The 13,113-nt window shown below is 38.6% G+C and overlaps 1 protein-coding gene across 1 annotated transcript; it reads left to right on the forward strand.

The window, feature by feature from the left end:
- Positions 1-3,846: 3,846 nt before the first annotated feature.
- Positions 3,847-12,643, forward strand: zgc:172076. The gene is made up of 9 exons (XM_067259826.1): positions 3,847-3,903; positions 4,112-4,158; positions 4,752-4,950; positions 5,824-5,978; positions 6,244-6,376; positions 6,718-6,874; positions 7,396-7,519; positions 7,674-7,863; positions 12,112-12,643. The coding sequence occupies exons 1-9, from the start codon at positions 3,888-3,890 to the stop codon at positions 12,270-12,272; spliced, it is 1,182 nt and encodes a 393-aa protein (XP_067115927.1). The 5' UTR covers positions 3,847-3,887; the 3' UTR covers positions 12,273-12,643.
- Positions 12,644-13,113: the final 470 nt, after the last annotated feature.

Genomic DNA, 13,113 nt, shown 5'->3' on the forward strand with positions numbered 1-13,113 from the left:
TCTCGAGGAAAAAACAATATCGCGTAGCTAATTATCTCATTGGCGGGCCAAATTCTCTGGGTGGGCAAACCAGAGAAAGGGGAGGTAACCTTTCCTCTTATGACGACAAGGGGAAAGGTTCCAGATTGGACCGTTTGAGCTTTCATTTTCTCAAAGGCGGAGAAAAATACCCAGGGATTGGTTTATACTTAAGGAACCAAAGGCAGGCTAGGGGAACTCATATTAATGTTAAATAACCTCATAAAGTGAAATTTTCATGCCATGGGACCTTTAAAGCTCAGGTCCAACTCTTTTAGGCTTGGCAATGAGTTGGAACTGAGTCCTGAGGCCAGTCTTCCAGCATTTCTCAGCAAGATGACTGCATTTAGAACTGCAAAATGCCACAAAAAACATGAAAAGTATAACTATAGTGCTATTTTGTAAGTTACAAGCGTCTACTAAACCAAATAAATAAAAAATAAGTTTTAACTACTTACACAAGGTTTTACAGTCTGCAAAGAGGGATTTGCAAAACAAGACAAAGTCTTTCTCTTCCAGTCCCCTGGATTGTTTGAAATCAGGTCCAACTTTCTCAAGTGTGAGGGATTCAACATTATAGTAGAACCCAGTGAGGCACAACCATCCTCCCTGATGTTACATCATGACCAGCTGTAGAGAGAATAGTCTGTCATTTTATCAGGACCATACACACTACTCAGTACATTACATATGAGTAGAAATATTGAGAGTAAAACCAACTATTTCTAGGGGGTTTATTCAGCTGTGATCACACACACTGTCAACTCTGTGATTCCAAACATGGAAGACGGCTGCGATGGAGGCAGTCAAGTTTATCAAGTATATCTTCAAGTATATAGTCTGTATATGCAAAACTTGTGTGAATGTACCTCATTACAGTTAAACCAAGCTCCCTTAAGTGAGATCATGGATTTAATGAGAGCTCTAGCCAGGCAGGACAGTTTTAATCTCGCCAAAAAAACGAACTACAACCTTTTTCCAGGACACCACATTTTCCAGCCTATAGATGAAGGGGGCTATTTAAGTTTGATGGATGCTGAACAGAAAGTGGATGAACAAATGCAAATCTTACATTTGGACTGTGCCACGATATTTTATCGTAAACATAACATTGCCCATTTGTGCGCTCCTTTAATATGGTTACAGATTTAATCTGCTTCAATGACCATTGTGGCACATATAAATCAAATAACACACTGCCACACAATTACAATGACATTATCACACTGGCTAAAGCACACACTTAAGCACATACATTTAATTTCTTACCTTCTCTAGTTTACAGAGGAGATTACTGAGTGGTGTATTGATGCTCAGGTCCTGCCCTATCAAACTACAGGTGTTTTGAGTGTAGAGTTGAGGCCAGAAGCTCGCAATACATCTCAGTGAGGTCACAATCAGTCCTTCTGGGACAATATAGGCTACTCACTAATGAAATCTACATCACTCAATAACAGACATCAACCCAAGTACATACATGCACGCAACAGTTACACTCTGTGCAGGTATTGAGTTGAAATATAGGTATCTACCAAATTTTAAATTGCAAATATGAAGCAAATACTCACAGAGCTGTTCTGGAAGCCTCGACCACAGGCTGCACTCAAAGATCCTTATCTGATTCAGAGTATTTCCTCAAGTCAAATGCATCAAGTCCTTGTTTCTTCCCAATCATCTTCTGGATGAACTTGACTGTTTCCTGATTGGTTTCTGGGACATCTGAAACCCCTGCTTCAGCAGACCTGCAAGAAGAGTTGAATTGTTCCTCTGTGGACAACCCCAGAAGGAGGCAAAGGAACAAATCATTCTCAGCTCTGTAAAGCTGTATCCACTGCACTCTTATATAAAAAGACAATAGGGAATGATTCTGGCTAGATGTTTACATCATTGGAAAGTAAATTTTTTCTTGTCATTATAGGTCAAGAACACATAGAATACGGTGAGGTACTCTAAACAGTCTGTTGAAAAAGCAGATGAAAACTGCCTAGTACACTGAGGCATCTTCCGCATCAATACCACATTCTGTCAGGTGTTCCTTGTAGAAAATCAGTTTGCCCTTTTCCATCTCCAGGGTTAGGGTTAGGGTTAATTTCCCCAATTTCATAATTACTGTGTCAGTTTCACATTTCCATGACTATTTATAACTTTTTAAATCTAAATGATCAGGACGTGTGCATACACGCAACTCATTTCACACGTATATAATATACTGAGAAGCAATTCATGGAATTTGCTTTACAGCATCTTTAATGATTTGTCATTGTAAGGGTGGGTGTCAATCTGCCCCCACCTCTCATATGCTAAAGTCTGGAATTTCTGGACGGACTGTACTTGATGGCTCTCACACCCCATTGTGTAACTTACTGTAGCCTTGCTAGTCATATGTTGATAAGTAAGGGTCTGATTGGTTGTCCTTGTGTATAAAGGGAAATGTGAAGCATTGTTCTGTGGATTCTTGAACTCCTGAGACTTTCTCCTCAGTTCTCCCTTGTACTCCTACTGTGGAAGAAATTGGGATTTCCTGCGTGCTTACATTAATCACTAATCAATAGAACTAGTCATTGGATACTAGTTAGTACGTTTATCATGTAAGCTTGCTATTAATAACAGTATATTGTGTCTATGTGTCAGGTTAATAGATCAGTAGAAAGTACTGGCTAAACGGTCCTTGTCATGACTACAAGGAGAGCTCCAACTATGAACTCTCTAGCGTGAGAGTTGTTATGTGTTGGGAGCAGTGAATCTTTTTCTCTGAGACTGTTGTAACGTCATTCCTGCCTGACTGTCACAATCTATGTTTACATTCTTGTGCCCTATAAAAGATGGTCCTCCGGCTTTCGGAGCGGAGAGAGACCTGGTTGAGACCTAAGCTTGGTGTTGTGTTGTCATTTATGGTCAGAAGACTGGTTTTCTCTCCCAATCTGCAGATTGATAAATACGTATTAAAATCCAGAACTCAACTGAACTTAGTCACTCCGTTTATGAAGAGACGGACAAACACTTTCTTCATCACTACTCCTTGCTCACTTCTTGCTTTCTCTCTGATTTAAAATTATCATGGTAGAGTAGGTAAGATTTAAAGCCTTCATTTTGTAACATGTTTGCCTTCTAATTGATTTCATTCATTTGCAATGTTATTAAATGTGTATTTCATTTTAACCTTACTTTGACCATTCTTGCTCTGATTTAACCCATAGAGTCAATAACTATAATTCTATTTGTATTGGCATTATTTGGTTCATGCCAATATACTGTTCAGTTTCCCATCTTCCTTTAAACCATAGGGGTTGTTTGGCCAATATTTAACCCCCTACATCGGGTTTTTGATTTGATTTGTCCACAGATGTCGGATTGATTTAATACTGTCAAACCTTTAGATGTATTGGTTGCTATTAAGATGTGAAGTTTATTTAGGCAAATTTGACAAAAATAGCTTCTCAACAACATTGCCCACACAATCTTTAAGTTAAAAAAATGTTTATTATTTTCATTTTGGTTTCATTTTGAGTGGCCACCATCATAATGTACAATCCATTTTTCTCAGTGCTACTGTATGGTGTACATTACCAAAGTCTTCCTGTGTTTGTGCAAACCCACCCACTCACAGTGCTAATTTACATTGAGTTATAAAAAGATTTGACATTGTAATGGCCAGGCAATATGACACCGGCGACTGCCACCCCACTTTGTAGAGATGAACGGGTCAGGTGGGAGTTGGACAGTGAACTCCGGATGACGAGACTCCACGGCTATTCTTAGCTCTTTTGTTTAGTGTTGAGAGAAAAACCTGAAGCTGTTGAACTCTCACCAACGCCTCACAGGGCCCCACGACAGATCCCACAAGCCACCAAAACGTTTGACTCGGAAAGATGTGGAAAATCAAACGTAAGTACTGGCTGTTTTAAGGCATGAATGCTGTCTCAATGTTAACATGAAAGTACGATATAACTTCTATGGACAACTTAACAATTGGACAAAAATCTAACAGTGTATTTCTATTTAAATTTTTGTTTGTTTAAACTGTAATCATTGAATTAATAATGAAACATGACAGGAGTACTGAGCATCCCTGATGTTAAACCTCTCATTACAGCCCCCATCGTATTCCCTCAGGAAGCTAAATACAGGCCGGTTCTCGAGGTAATGCTTTTAAGACAATATGATTTTATGATCACATCTAACACAGTAGTGCATGTATACTGCCTTAAAGGGATTCATAGTCTGTTCCAATTGAGCAGAGCGACAGCAGGGAACTAAGCTATGTGGATTGAACCAATGCAGCCTTGGGATTCTTTGTGTGTTTTCAAACAGCTGTGCCAACAACCAGGCAAAGAGTCGTCATGTGGCCAACAATAAACTCTATATTCATTTGTGTCAATCAGTAAAGTGAATTACATTTAATACATGCAACATTTTCTAGGTTTTGAAACTTTATTTTGTTCATGTAAGTTTGATTGTAATAACACTTGCTGTGCACCCGATAGACACAATCATGTTCCTAATTCCTACACTGCATCTTGAGTATGGGCAAAAACTAGCCTGCAAAAATGGTATAATCAATATAGCTGCTCTGCAAAGCATGGCTTCTATATTGTAGGAAAGTAGAGCTGTAAGGTTGACTTTCAAAAGTATATGCCAAGTATACTGTCACATCATTTTCCAAATATGAACAAAAAATCATTTAGGACACAAGCATAACATATTTCCTATTTGATGGCTTCCTGCGCGACCAGAGCCTGGTCCCCACAGATCCCATGTCCCTTTTCAACCTGAAGAGGGGCTCCCCCGAAGAGGAGTTCCCCTACCTAAGGGGGAACCATACGTTCATGGGACGTTTCCTGACATTAAAGATGTATGCCCGCCAGTACCACCGTGCCACTCAGAGCGGGGTCATCTTTGATGATATCATACGGCCAGGCCTTGAAGAGCCAGGTGATGTAATCTGTAGAAAACACTTTGTTGCTAAATTCCTGTGGAGTGAGGGAGCTAGAGCGGGGTGAGGGTCCCAGTGGAGATAGTATCTATTTCCAATCCAAGAGTGAATTATGAGTCCTATGTGAAGTTTATTTCAAACATAGTGGAATGTATAACTATACCATATTTCAGGTAGTAATGATACAGAGCTAAATTTAAAGTCAACTATTTAGGCTATCCTTTAAAGACAGCCATAGCATTTAAATGTAACTTTCTTTTCATATTTGGACTTGAATTTTAGGATTTGACTTTTATTTTTTGGAGGGTAGTTGACACACAGATAGGCAAATATTTCAAGTCAGTCTCGATGGCGAGTTGTGAAAAGAGAAAGGCACTTTGTTTTAAAGCGGGTGGAAACTGGGGACACTTCTGTTACATCCGCATTGCTGCAGTTCTCTTCCAGATCCTATTGAGAACCTGGTGGGACACCAGCATACACACAGAGATCTTGGTTCCAGGACTTTAGGTTAAAGCCAGTTATTGGATTGGTTTAGTGATTCAGCAGAACAAGTCCTACAGTAGGCTACATTGTGTGAATACACACATGGGCTCACCACGGCTGCGAATGAGCCTCCTGTGGTTGGATGAATTTCAGAAACTAAATCCACACTCAGCTATTCTCAGTAGCATCATAAAAACAGGTGATAACAATGGCTGCTTGTTGGAACTAATTCCAAAATACACCCAGACACAACTGTAATCTACTGTGATTATCACAACTGCCCTATCATTTTCTTTGTCCACAAACACTTAAGGCAGAGGACTAAGTGTTATGTCATGTTTGTTATTACATTTATTGACAGTTTTTGTGTGTGTTTTTTTGTCCCACAGATGACATAACAGGTCCTAAATCGGTTGGATGTCTGGCTGGGGATGCACAGTCCTACATTCTCTTCTGTGACTTTTTTGACCGCATCATTGAAGCCTACCACGACCACAAGATGAGCAAGTCACAGGAGAGTGACTTCAATCACGACAATTTAAAGGTAGACTGGTCAGTCTTACATCTCCAGCAGAGAATCTGCAATTCTTCACATCTCTACTGCATTAATAGAACATGATGTAAACATGCTTTATAAACATTGCAAGAGTGTGCACTAGATATTTATTATTCACTGAATATCACCAAATAACGACCTGAAAGTTTCCAATTGTACCATCTCACCCAAGTCACTTGACCATCCTTATTTCATTGCTCACTTGTGACAATAACCTTACAGCAGTACAAACAGCAGATACATTTGTATTTAGGGAGGTGATGATTTTGATGGAGACTACGCTATAAGCTGCGAGGTGTCTGTGGCACGCTGTGTGGACGACTTTTGCTTCCCTACACACTGCAGTCGTGGAGAACGTAGAAAGCTCCTCACACTGGCAAAAAAAGGTACTGCATAATCTCGTGCCAATAACCTTTGCTTAGGACAGTAGTTCTCAACCATAGTCCTCAGGGACCCCCTATGCCCTGCAGGTTTTAGATGTCGACCATTAATTTGAATCAGGTGTGTTTGATCATGGAAACATAAAACATGCAGGACAGGGGGTCCCTGAAGACCAGGGTTGAGAACCACTGGCTTAGGCAAAAGGTAAAACCATTGTAATATAGGAACTATGGGAGTGTCTGTCAATGACAGATAACTTGCAAAACAAATCATTTTAGATTGATTTATGTAGATTTAATCTAATTAAACATGTCTTGTATCATTTAGTCAACTTTTCTTCCTCCAGCTTTAGAACAACTATCAGAAGAGTTCCCAGGGAAGCTGTATTCAATGGAGAAACTGACAGAGGATCAAGAGGAAATGGGACTGATTGTAGACGCCCCCTCTTCCTCCCAGTTCAGGACTGGTGTGGCCCGTGACTGGCCAGACTCTAGAGCCGTCTGGTCAGTTGAGTGTTCTGGACCTAAATCTAATTGTCATATGTTGTTTTTGCTATTACAACAAATAACTGTATTTACATTCATTCAGACACTCTCAAAAACTGGTACAGGTGCATTTTTCTAGCTTCCAACTGTGATTATTTACCAATCCCTTTTTAACATTACATACTGTATAGGCATACATACATATACACATCAACTTAACTACCCCAAATGTCCAAATTAACTCTAAAACAGATATTCTACTGGTATATGCACTCAGGATTATAATATTAGTTAGGGTTTGGAGGAATTAATAGGACCCCAAACAATGAATCCCATACTCACCAAACTCTACTAAAAGTTAGATAACCTTTGTAACCAGAGTGATTTCAGAATATTTTTCTGACACCATACCGGCAATAGTCAACCATTCCTTTATTAGATACACATTGATTTGTATGCATTCCGCTTTCTATTTACTTTTCCGTTTCACCTGAGAGCTGTCAATGAATTGTCCAAATGATGGCATTGTATTTACACAGGGTCAGTAAAGACTGTGGTCTGGGGATATGGATTAACATGGAAGAGCACATCAAGTTAGTGACCATGCGGAGTGATGCCAACATTGCAGAAGCATTCAAATGCATTTGCATCAACATCCTCAAGGTTGGTACCCTGAGTGGTTAGTAGCCGCTCTCTCAACCATAGAGCGAATGGTTCTGGAACTAGAGAAAGTATAACTTCAAAGTAGTTTGGAGATAATGCTGTGACGCGGGCCTGTAAGATGTGTCCTGGGCTGTGACTTCCCTTGGTTCTCCAGCTTGAAGCGTTGTACAAGAAGCTGAGGCACCCGTTCATCTGGAAACAGCACCTGGGCTGGGTGGTCAGCTCCCCGGCTGATGTGGGGACTGGTCTGAGAGCCAGCGTCCGTGTGCGGCTACCCCACCTCTTCACGCACAACCGTCTACAGGATGTCCTCAAGAGACTGCGCCTCCGTATGGAGAACACAGGTAATGCAGCCATACAGGCACATACTGTAACCAATTTCTGGTATGGAAATCGTGCAGATTTGTCCTTGTTCAGAATGACTGATGAATGAGGTAATGGTTGGGCCGTTTTCCTAATAGAAAGGGTTTTGTTTGTATTCAATGATCGAGTCCTTTTTTCATTCATATATTTCTAGATTAACTTTGACACATTGTCAGTGGCATTTCCTAGGGTCACTCAAGCAACCAACCTCCCTATTTGTAGCTAAAGGTCGAACTGACATTTGAGTTGCATTATGCTAGTTTTTTCAACCGAGGTGAAGTTAGTTTCATATTCGACATTCGACATTCGTCTCACATTCAGAAGACGCTACTTTGCAGCGTCGAGTTAGGGACCAGGTGAAAATTACCCATACAATTTTGAAAGATTATGACTTTTATAATGACTTTATGACTATAAAACCTCAAACAAACAGCAGAGTATTCCAACAATGTCTGGTATACTTCCACAGCCTTTAATTTTATTAATAATGTTTTTAAAAGAATGATAGAAAATCGCTAATCTCTGAAAAAAGTATGAAATCCTTGCTAATCTCAATATCGTTTTCAAATTTGTGTCAAAAAATCTCAAATATACACCAGATCATTCTAATATTGTCTGGCCTACTTCCAATTAATCGCTAATCTATGAAAATAGCATGAAATCCTCGCTAATCTCAATATCTTTTTCAAACTTTTTTCAAATAATCTCAAATACACACCAGATTATTCTAATAATTCTGGCCTGTCAATAATGTTTTTAAAAGAATGATAGAAAATCGCTAATCTCTGAAAATAGCATGAAATCTTCACTAATCTCAATAACTTTTCCAGACTTGTGTCTAAAAATCTCAAATATACACCAGATTATTCTAATAATGTCTGGCCTACTTCCACACCCTTTACATTTTCAATTATGTTTTTAAAAGAATGATAGAAAATCGCTAATCTCTGAAAATAGCATGAAATCCTCGCTAATCTCAATATCTTTTTCAAACTTGTGTCAAAAAATCTCAAATATACACCATATTATTCTAATAATGTCTGGCCTACTTCCACACCCTTTAAGTTTTCAATAATGTTTAAAGAAAATGATAGAAAATCGCTAATCTCTGAAAATAGCATGAAATCCTCGCTAATCTCAATATCTTTTTCAAACTTGTTTCTAAAAATCTCAAATATACACCAGATTATTCTAATAATGTCTGGCCTACTTCCACACCCTTTACTTTTTAAATTATGTTTTTAAAAGAATGATAGAAAATCGCTAATCTCTGAAAATAGCATGAAATCCACGCTGAACATCATAACTCAAGTCTTTATTACTGTGGTATTAGTCATTTATTAAAACAAAGACATTATTTTTAGTGCAGGACATTTTCAGACTCTCCGTCTGTTGCAGGCAAGGCATTTCCAGTCTGTTTTTTTTTCTTGCGGCATTGAACTCTGTGGGTCATGTCCAAGCACTCTGCATGATACCACCTCGTGCATTCAGAGCATGCAATCTATATAATGTCAAGTAGAAGAGTATTAATGAGAGTAGCAATTGTTGTTCATTCAGACGTCAAAGGATTATTCCAAAAACTATTCACTGAATAAAAACTGTGTTTAAGACATAGCAAAACTGTTCATTACTATGGGATTAACATCATCCAATTTCAAAAGACTAGTTATACTTTGTCATTACAAGCTATGCAAGGGACTATGCAATTTGTAATACTGTAGTCTGACCTTCATGCCAGAGGGAGAAATGTTGCCATTATCACTGTATGTTTAGCCTGGTCTTTATTGTTTTTAAAGTATGTAGAGACTCTCTTATCATCTGGTTGCTTTGTAGTTACACATTTCTAGACTAAACTGATAGTCATCCAGTTCCAGTGGAGACATACATTTAGTCATTTAGCATACGCTCTTATCCAGAGCGACTTACAGTGAGTACAGGGACATTCCCCCGAGGCAAGTAGGGTGAAGTGCCTTGCCCAAGGACACAACGTCATTTAGCACAGCCAGGAATCGAACCAGCAACATTCTGATTACTAGCCCGATTCCCTAACCGCTAAGCCACTTGACTCCCTTGACAATTTCTTCCACACTCTTCTTTCATTGGCTCCCTTGCATAGACCTGGCGCGCGCGTGTGTTTGCGTTATCAACCCTAGTTGAATCTCTGGTTCAGGTGTCGTAAAAACTCATTTTCTTAACACCATATAGGTGTCAAGCAAATGGTCACCAGAGTTTGCGTCTCCATCTAGCCCTTGTCAAACAGTATCTCTTTAAAACAAACAAACCCCCCCTTAGTCCTCAGCCCCAAGATAAGGGTATTGTGTGTGTACCCAGAGTTCAGATTTGGGGGTAGGCCTCTCTTTGCACACAAGGAATGCTGAACACAGTATCATTTCATACAGAATAAAAAAGTTACATCTTCAATTTTTCTGACAGGCAGACACTCCATGTGATGGGGTGTGTCGAGGGGTTACATCAGAGTAATCTTACACATACACCTCTCTCTCTCTCTTTCTCTCTCTTTCTCTCTCTTTCTCTCTCTCTTTCTCTCTCTCTCTCTCTTTCTCTCTCTCTCAGTATTGACTGGATTCAAAATATTCCTTACATATAAAGTGTTTTACCTAAGACTTGACAGCTGAGACTGTCAATGGAACCGTTGTGGTGGATGTGATCCTGTCTTCTTGTATGAAATGATTACTCGTCTTCTATAAAATTAGCGAGGATTTCATGCTATTTTCATAGATTAGCGATTAATTGGAATTTTATTATTTTATTATTGAAAAAGTAAAGGGTGTGGAAGTAGGCCAGGCATTACTAGAATAATCTGGTGTGTATTTGAGATTTTTTGAAACAAGTTTGAAAAAGATATTGAGATTAGCAAGGATTTCATGCTATTTTCAGAGATTAGCGATTTTCTATCATTTTTTTAAAACATTATTGAAAAATTTAAGTGTGTGGAAGTAGGCCAGACATTATTAGAATAATCTGGTGTATATTTGAGATTTTTTGACACAAGTCTGGAAAAGTTATTGAGATTAGTGAAGATTTCATTCTATTTTCAGAGATTAGCGATTTTCTATCATTCTTTTAAAAACATTATTGAAAAAGTAAAGGATGTGGAAGTAGGCCAGACATTATTAGAATAATCTGGTGTGTATTTGAGATTTTTTGAAACAAGTTTGAAAAATATATTGAGATTAGCAAGGATTTCATGCTATTTTCAGTGATTAGCGATTTTCTATCATTTCTTTAAAACATTATTGAAAAATTAAAAGGTGTGGAACTAGGCCAGACATTATTAGAATAATATGGTGTATATTTGAGATTTTTTGACACAAGTTTGAAAAAGATATTGAGATTAGCGAGGATTTCATGCTATTTTCAGAGATTAGCGATTAATTGGAATTTTATTATTTTATTATTGAAAAAGTAAAGGGTGTGGAAGTAGGCCAGGCATTGTTAGAATAATCTGGTGTGTATTGGAGATTTTTTGAAACAAGTTTGAAAAAGATATTGAGATTAGCAAGGATTTCATGCTATTTTCAGAGATTAGCAATTTTCTATCATTTAAAAAAAAGTTGTATTGAAAAAGTAAAGGGTGTGAAAGTAGGCCAGACATTATTAGAATAATCTGGTGTATATTTGAGATTTTTTGACACCAGTTTGAAAAAGATATTGAGATTAGCGAGGATTTCATGCTATTTTCATAGATTAACGATTAATTGGAATTTTATTCAAAACTTTATTGAAAAAATAAAGGGTGTGGAAGTAGGCCAGACATTATTAGAATAATCTGGTGACAGTTTGGTTTAAATATCCATAAATATATTATAAAAGTAATCATTTTTCAAAATTGCATGGGTAATTTTCACCCGGTCCCTAACTCGACGCTGCAAAGTAGCGTTTTCCGAATGTGAGACGAATGTCGAATGTCGAATATGAAACTAACTTCACCTCGCTTAGTTTTCACGGATCTTCTAAACAATACCTTAGATCGTTATAAGAAATGTCCTGCCGGCCTTAAATCTCACGCCAATTTCATAATCGAAGTCTATGACATTATACAGTAGATTACATTTTTAACAGGTCAGCAAAAGGTGTGCATCTTTAAGCATGATTTCACAACATGACAATTGTGTGTGCTTGTAATAACGTACTGTACGCGCATAACACCAAGTGACCGTATGACACCCAATGCTCCTCAACATAAGTGTTTCACCTCTTCCCCTCAGACGAGCTGGATGTGTATAACGTGAGCAACGTGCCTACCATCGGGTTCAATGAGGTGAGCCTCACACAGTTGGTGGTGGACGGGGTGAAACTACTCATTGTCATGGAGAAGAGACTGGAGAACGGCCAGAGCATTGACGAGCTGGTGCCTATGCAAAAGTAGAGTGAGGGAAAAAAGGGGCAGACAGTTGGACTCATAACAACCCCATGGAACATATGATACTACTGTATTTCAAAAAGTATGATGTAAAGAAAAATCTGTAAGTACCTACTTTAGGACTGCAATGACTTTGCTGTTTCAAGGAAAGAACAATGTAACAACATGCAGTAAGTTGTCTATATATAGCTGTATATAAAAACAATTAGAAACATTTGTTTTATTCTGGTACCCATAGCTTATAAGCACCACTGTAATTCGAGGGCAATATCGATTTCACCATGTAATTTATTTAAAAAAGATTAGAATTAAAATGACCATAACATGTCTTTCTAGAATGTCCGCTGGGTCAGTGTGCGAATTATACAATGACAATCGGGGGGGGGGGGGGGGGTCAACTCAGTGCCCCCTATCATTTCTATCATTAACATTCTTGTGAATATTCTACAGCTAATTGCCATTACAAATACATTCGTGACAGATTGTTGGGGTATTAGATAGCAAACTTGCCTTTCTTGCACTTTCTCACGACGCAGAACGCACTGCTACACTGAGGTGATTCAACAAGCTTCTGTATTGCACACTGCCCACTCGCGCGCGGTGTTTCTTGAGTTTTATTGGGCACTGGTCACTCGCACTGTGTTTATTGAGTGAATTTTGACTATGGCAATCAGTGTAATAGTGTGTGATATTCCCTGCCATAAAGTCAACATTTCTGTGTATCGCCTATCTGTTATTGAATGAATATGATATTCACGATTACAGGTAAGAACGATATATAAATGTATCGACCCCCCCGACCTGTGGTTTTTACCTCTTTTGGGGGGGTCCGAGCCTTAATCGGGGG

Source organism: Osmerus mordax, chromosome 21 (assembly GCF_038355195.1).
Source record: "Osmerus mordax isolate fOsmMor3 chromosome 21, fOsmMor3.pri, whole genome shotgun sequence".
In the NCBI taxonomy this organism is placed as follows: Eukaryota; Metazoa; Chordata; class Actinopteri; order Osmeriformes; family Osmeridae; genus Osmerus; species Osmerus mordax.

Coding starts and splice junctions, on each gene's coding strand:
- zgc:172076 (XM_067259826.1), top strand. Junction 6,875..7,395: donor CCAGACTCTAGAGCCGTCTG/GTCAGTTGAGTG, acceptor GTATTTACACAG/GGTCAGTAAAGACTGTGGTC. Junction 7,864..12,111: donor CCTCCGTATGGAGAACACAG/GTAATGCAGCCA, acceptor TCTTCCCCTCAG/ACGAGCTGGATGTGTATAAC.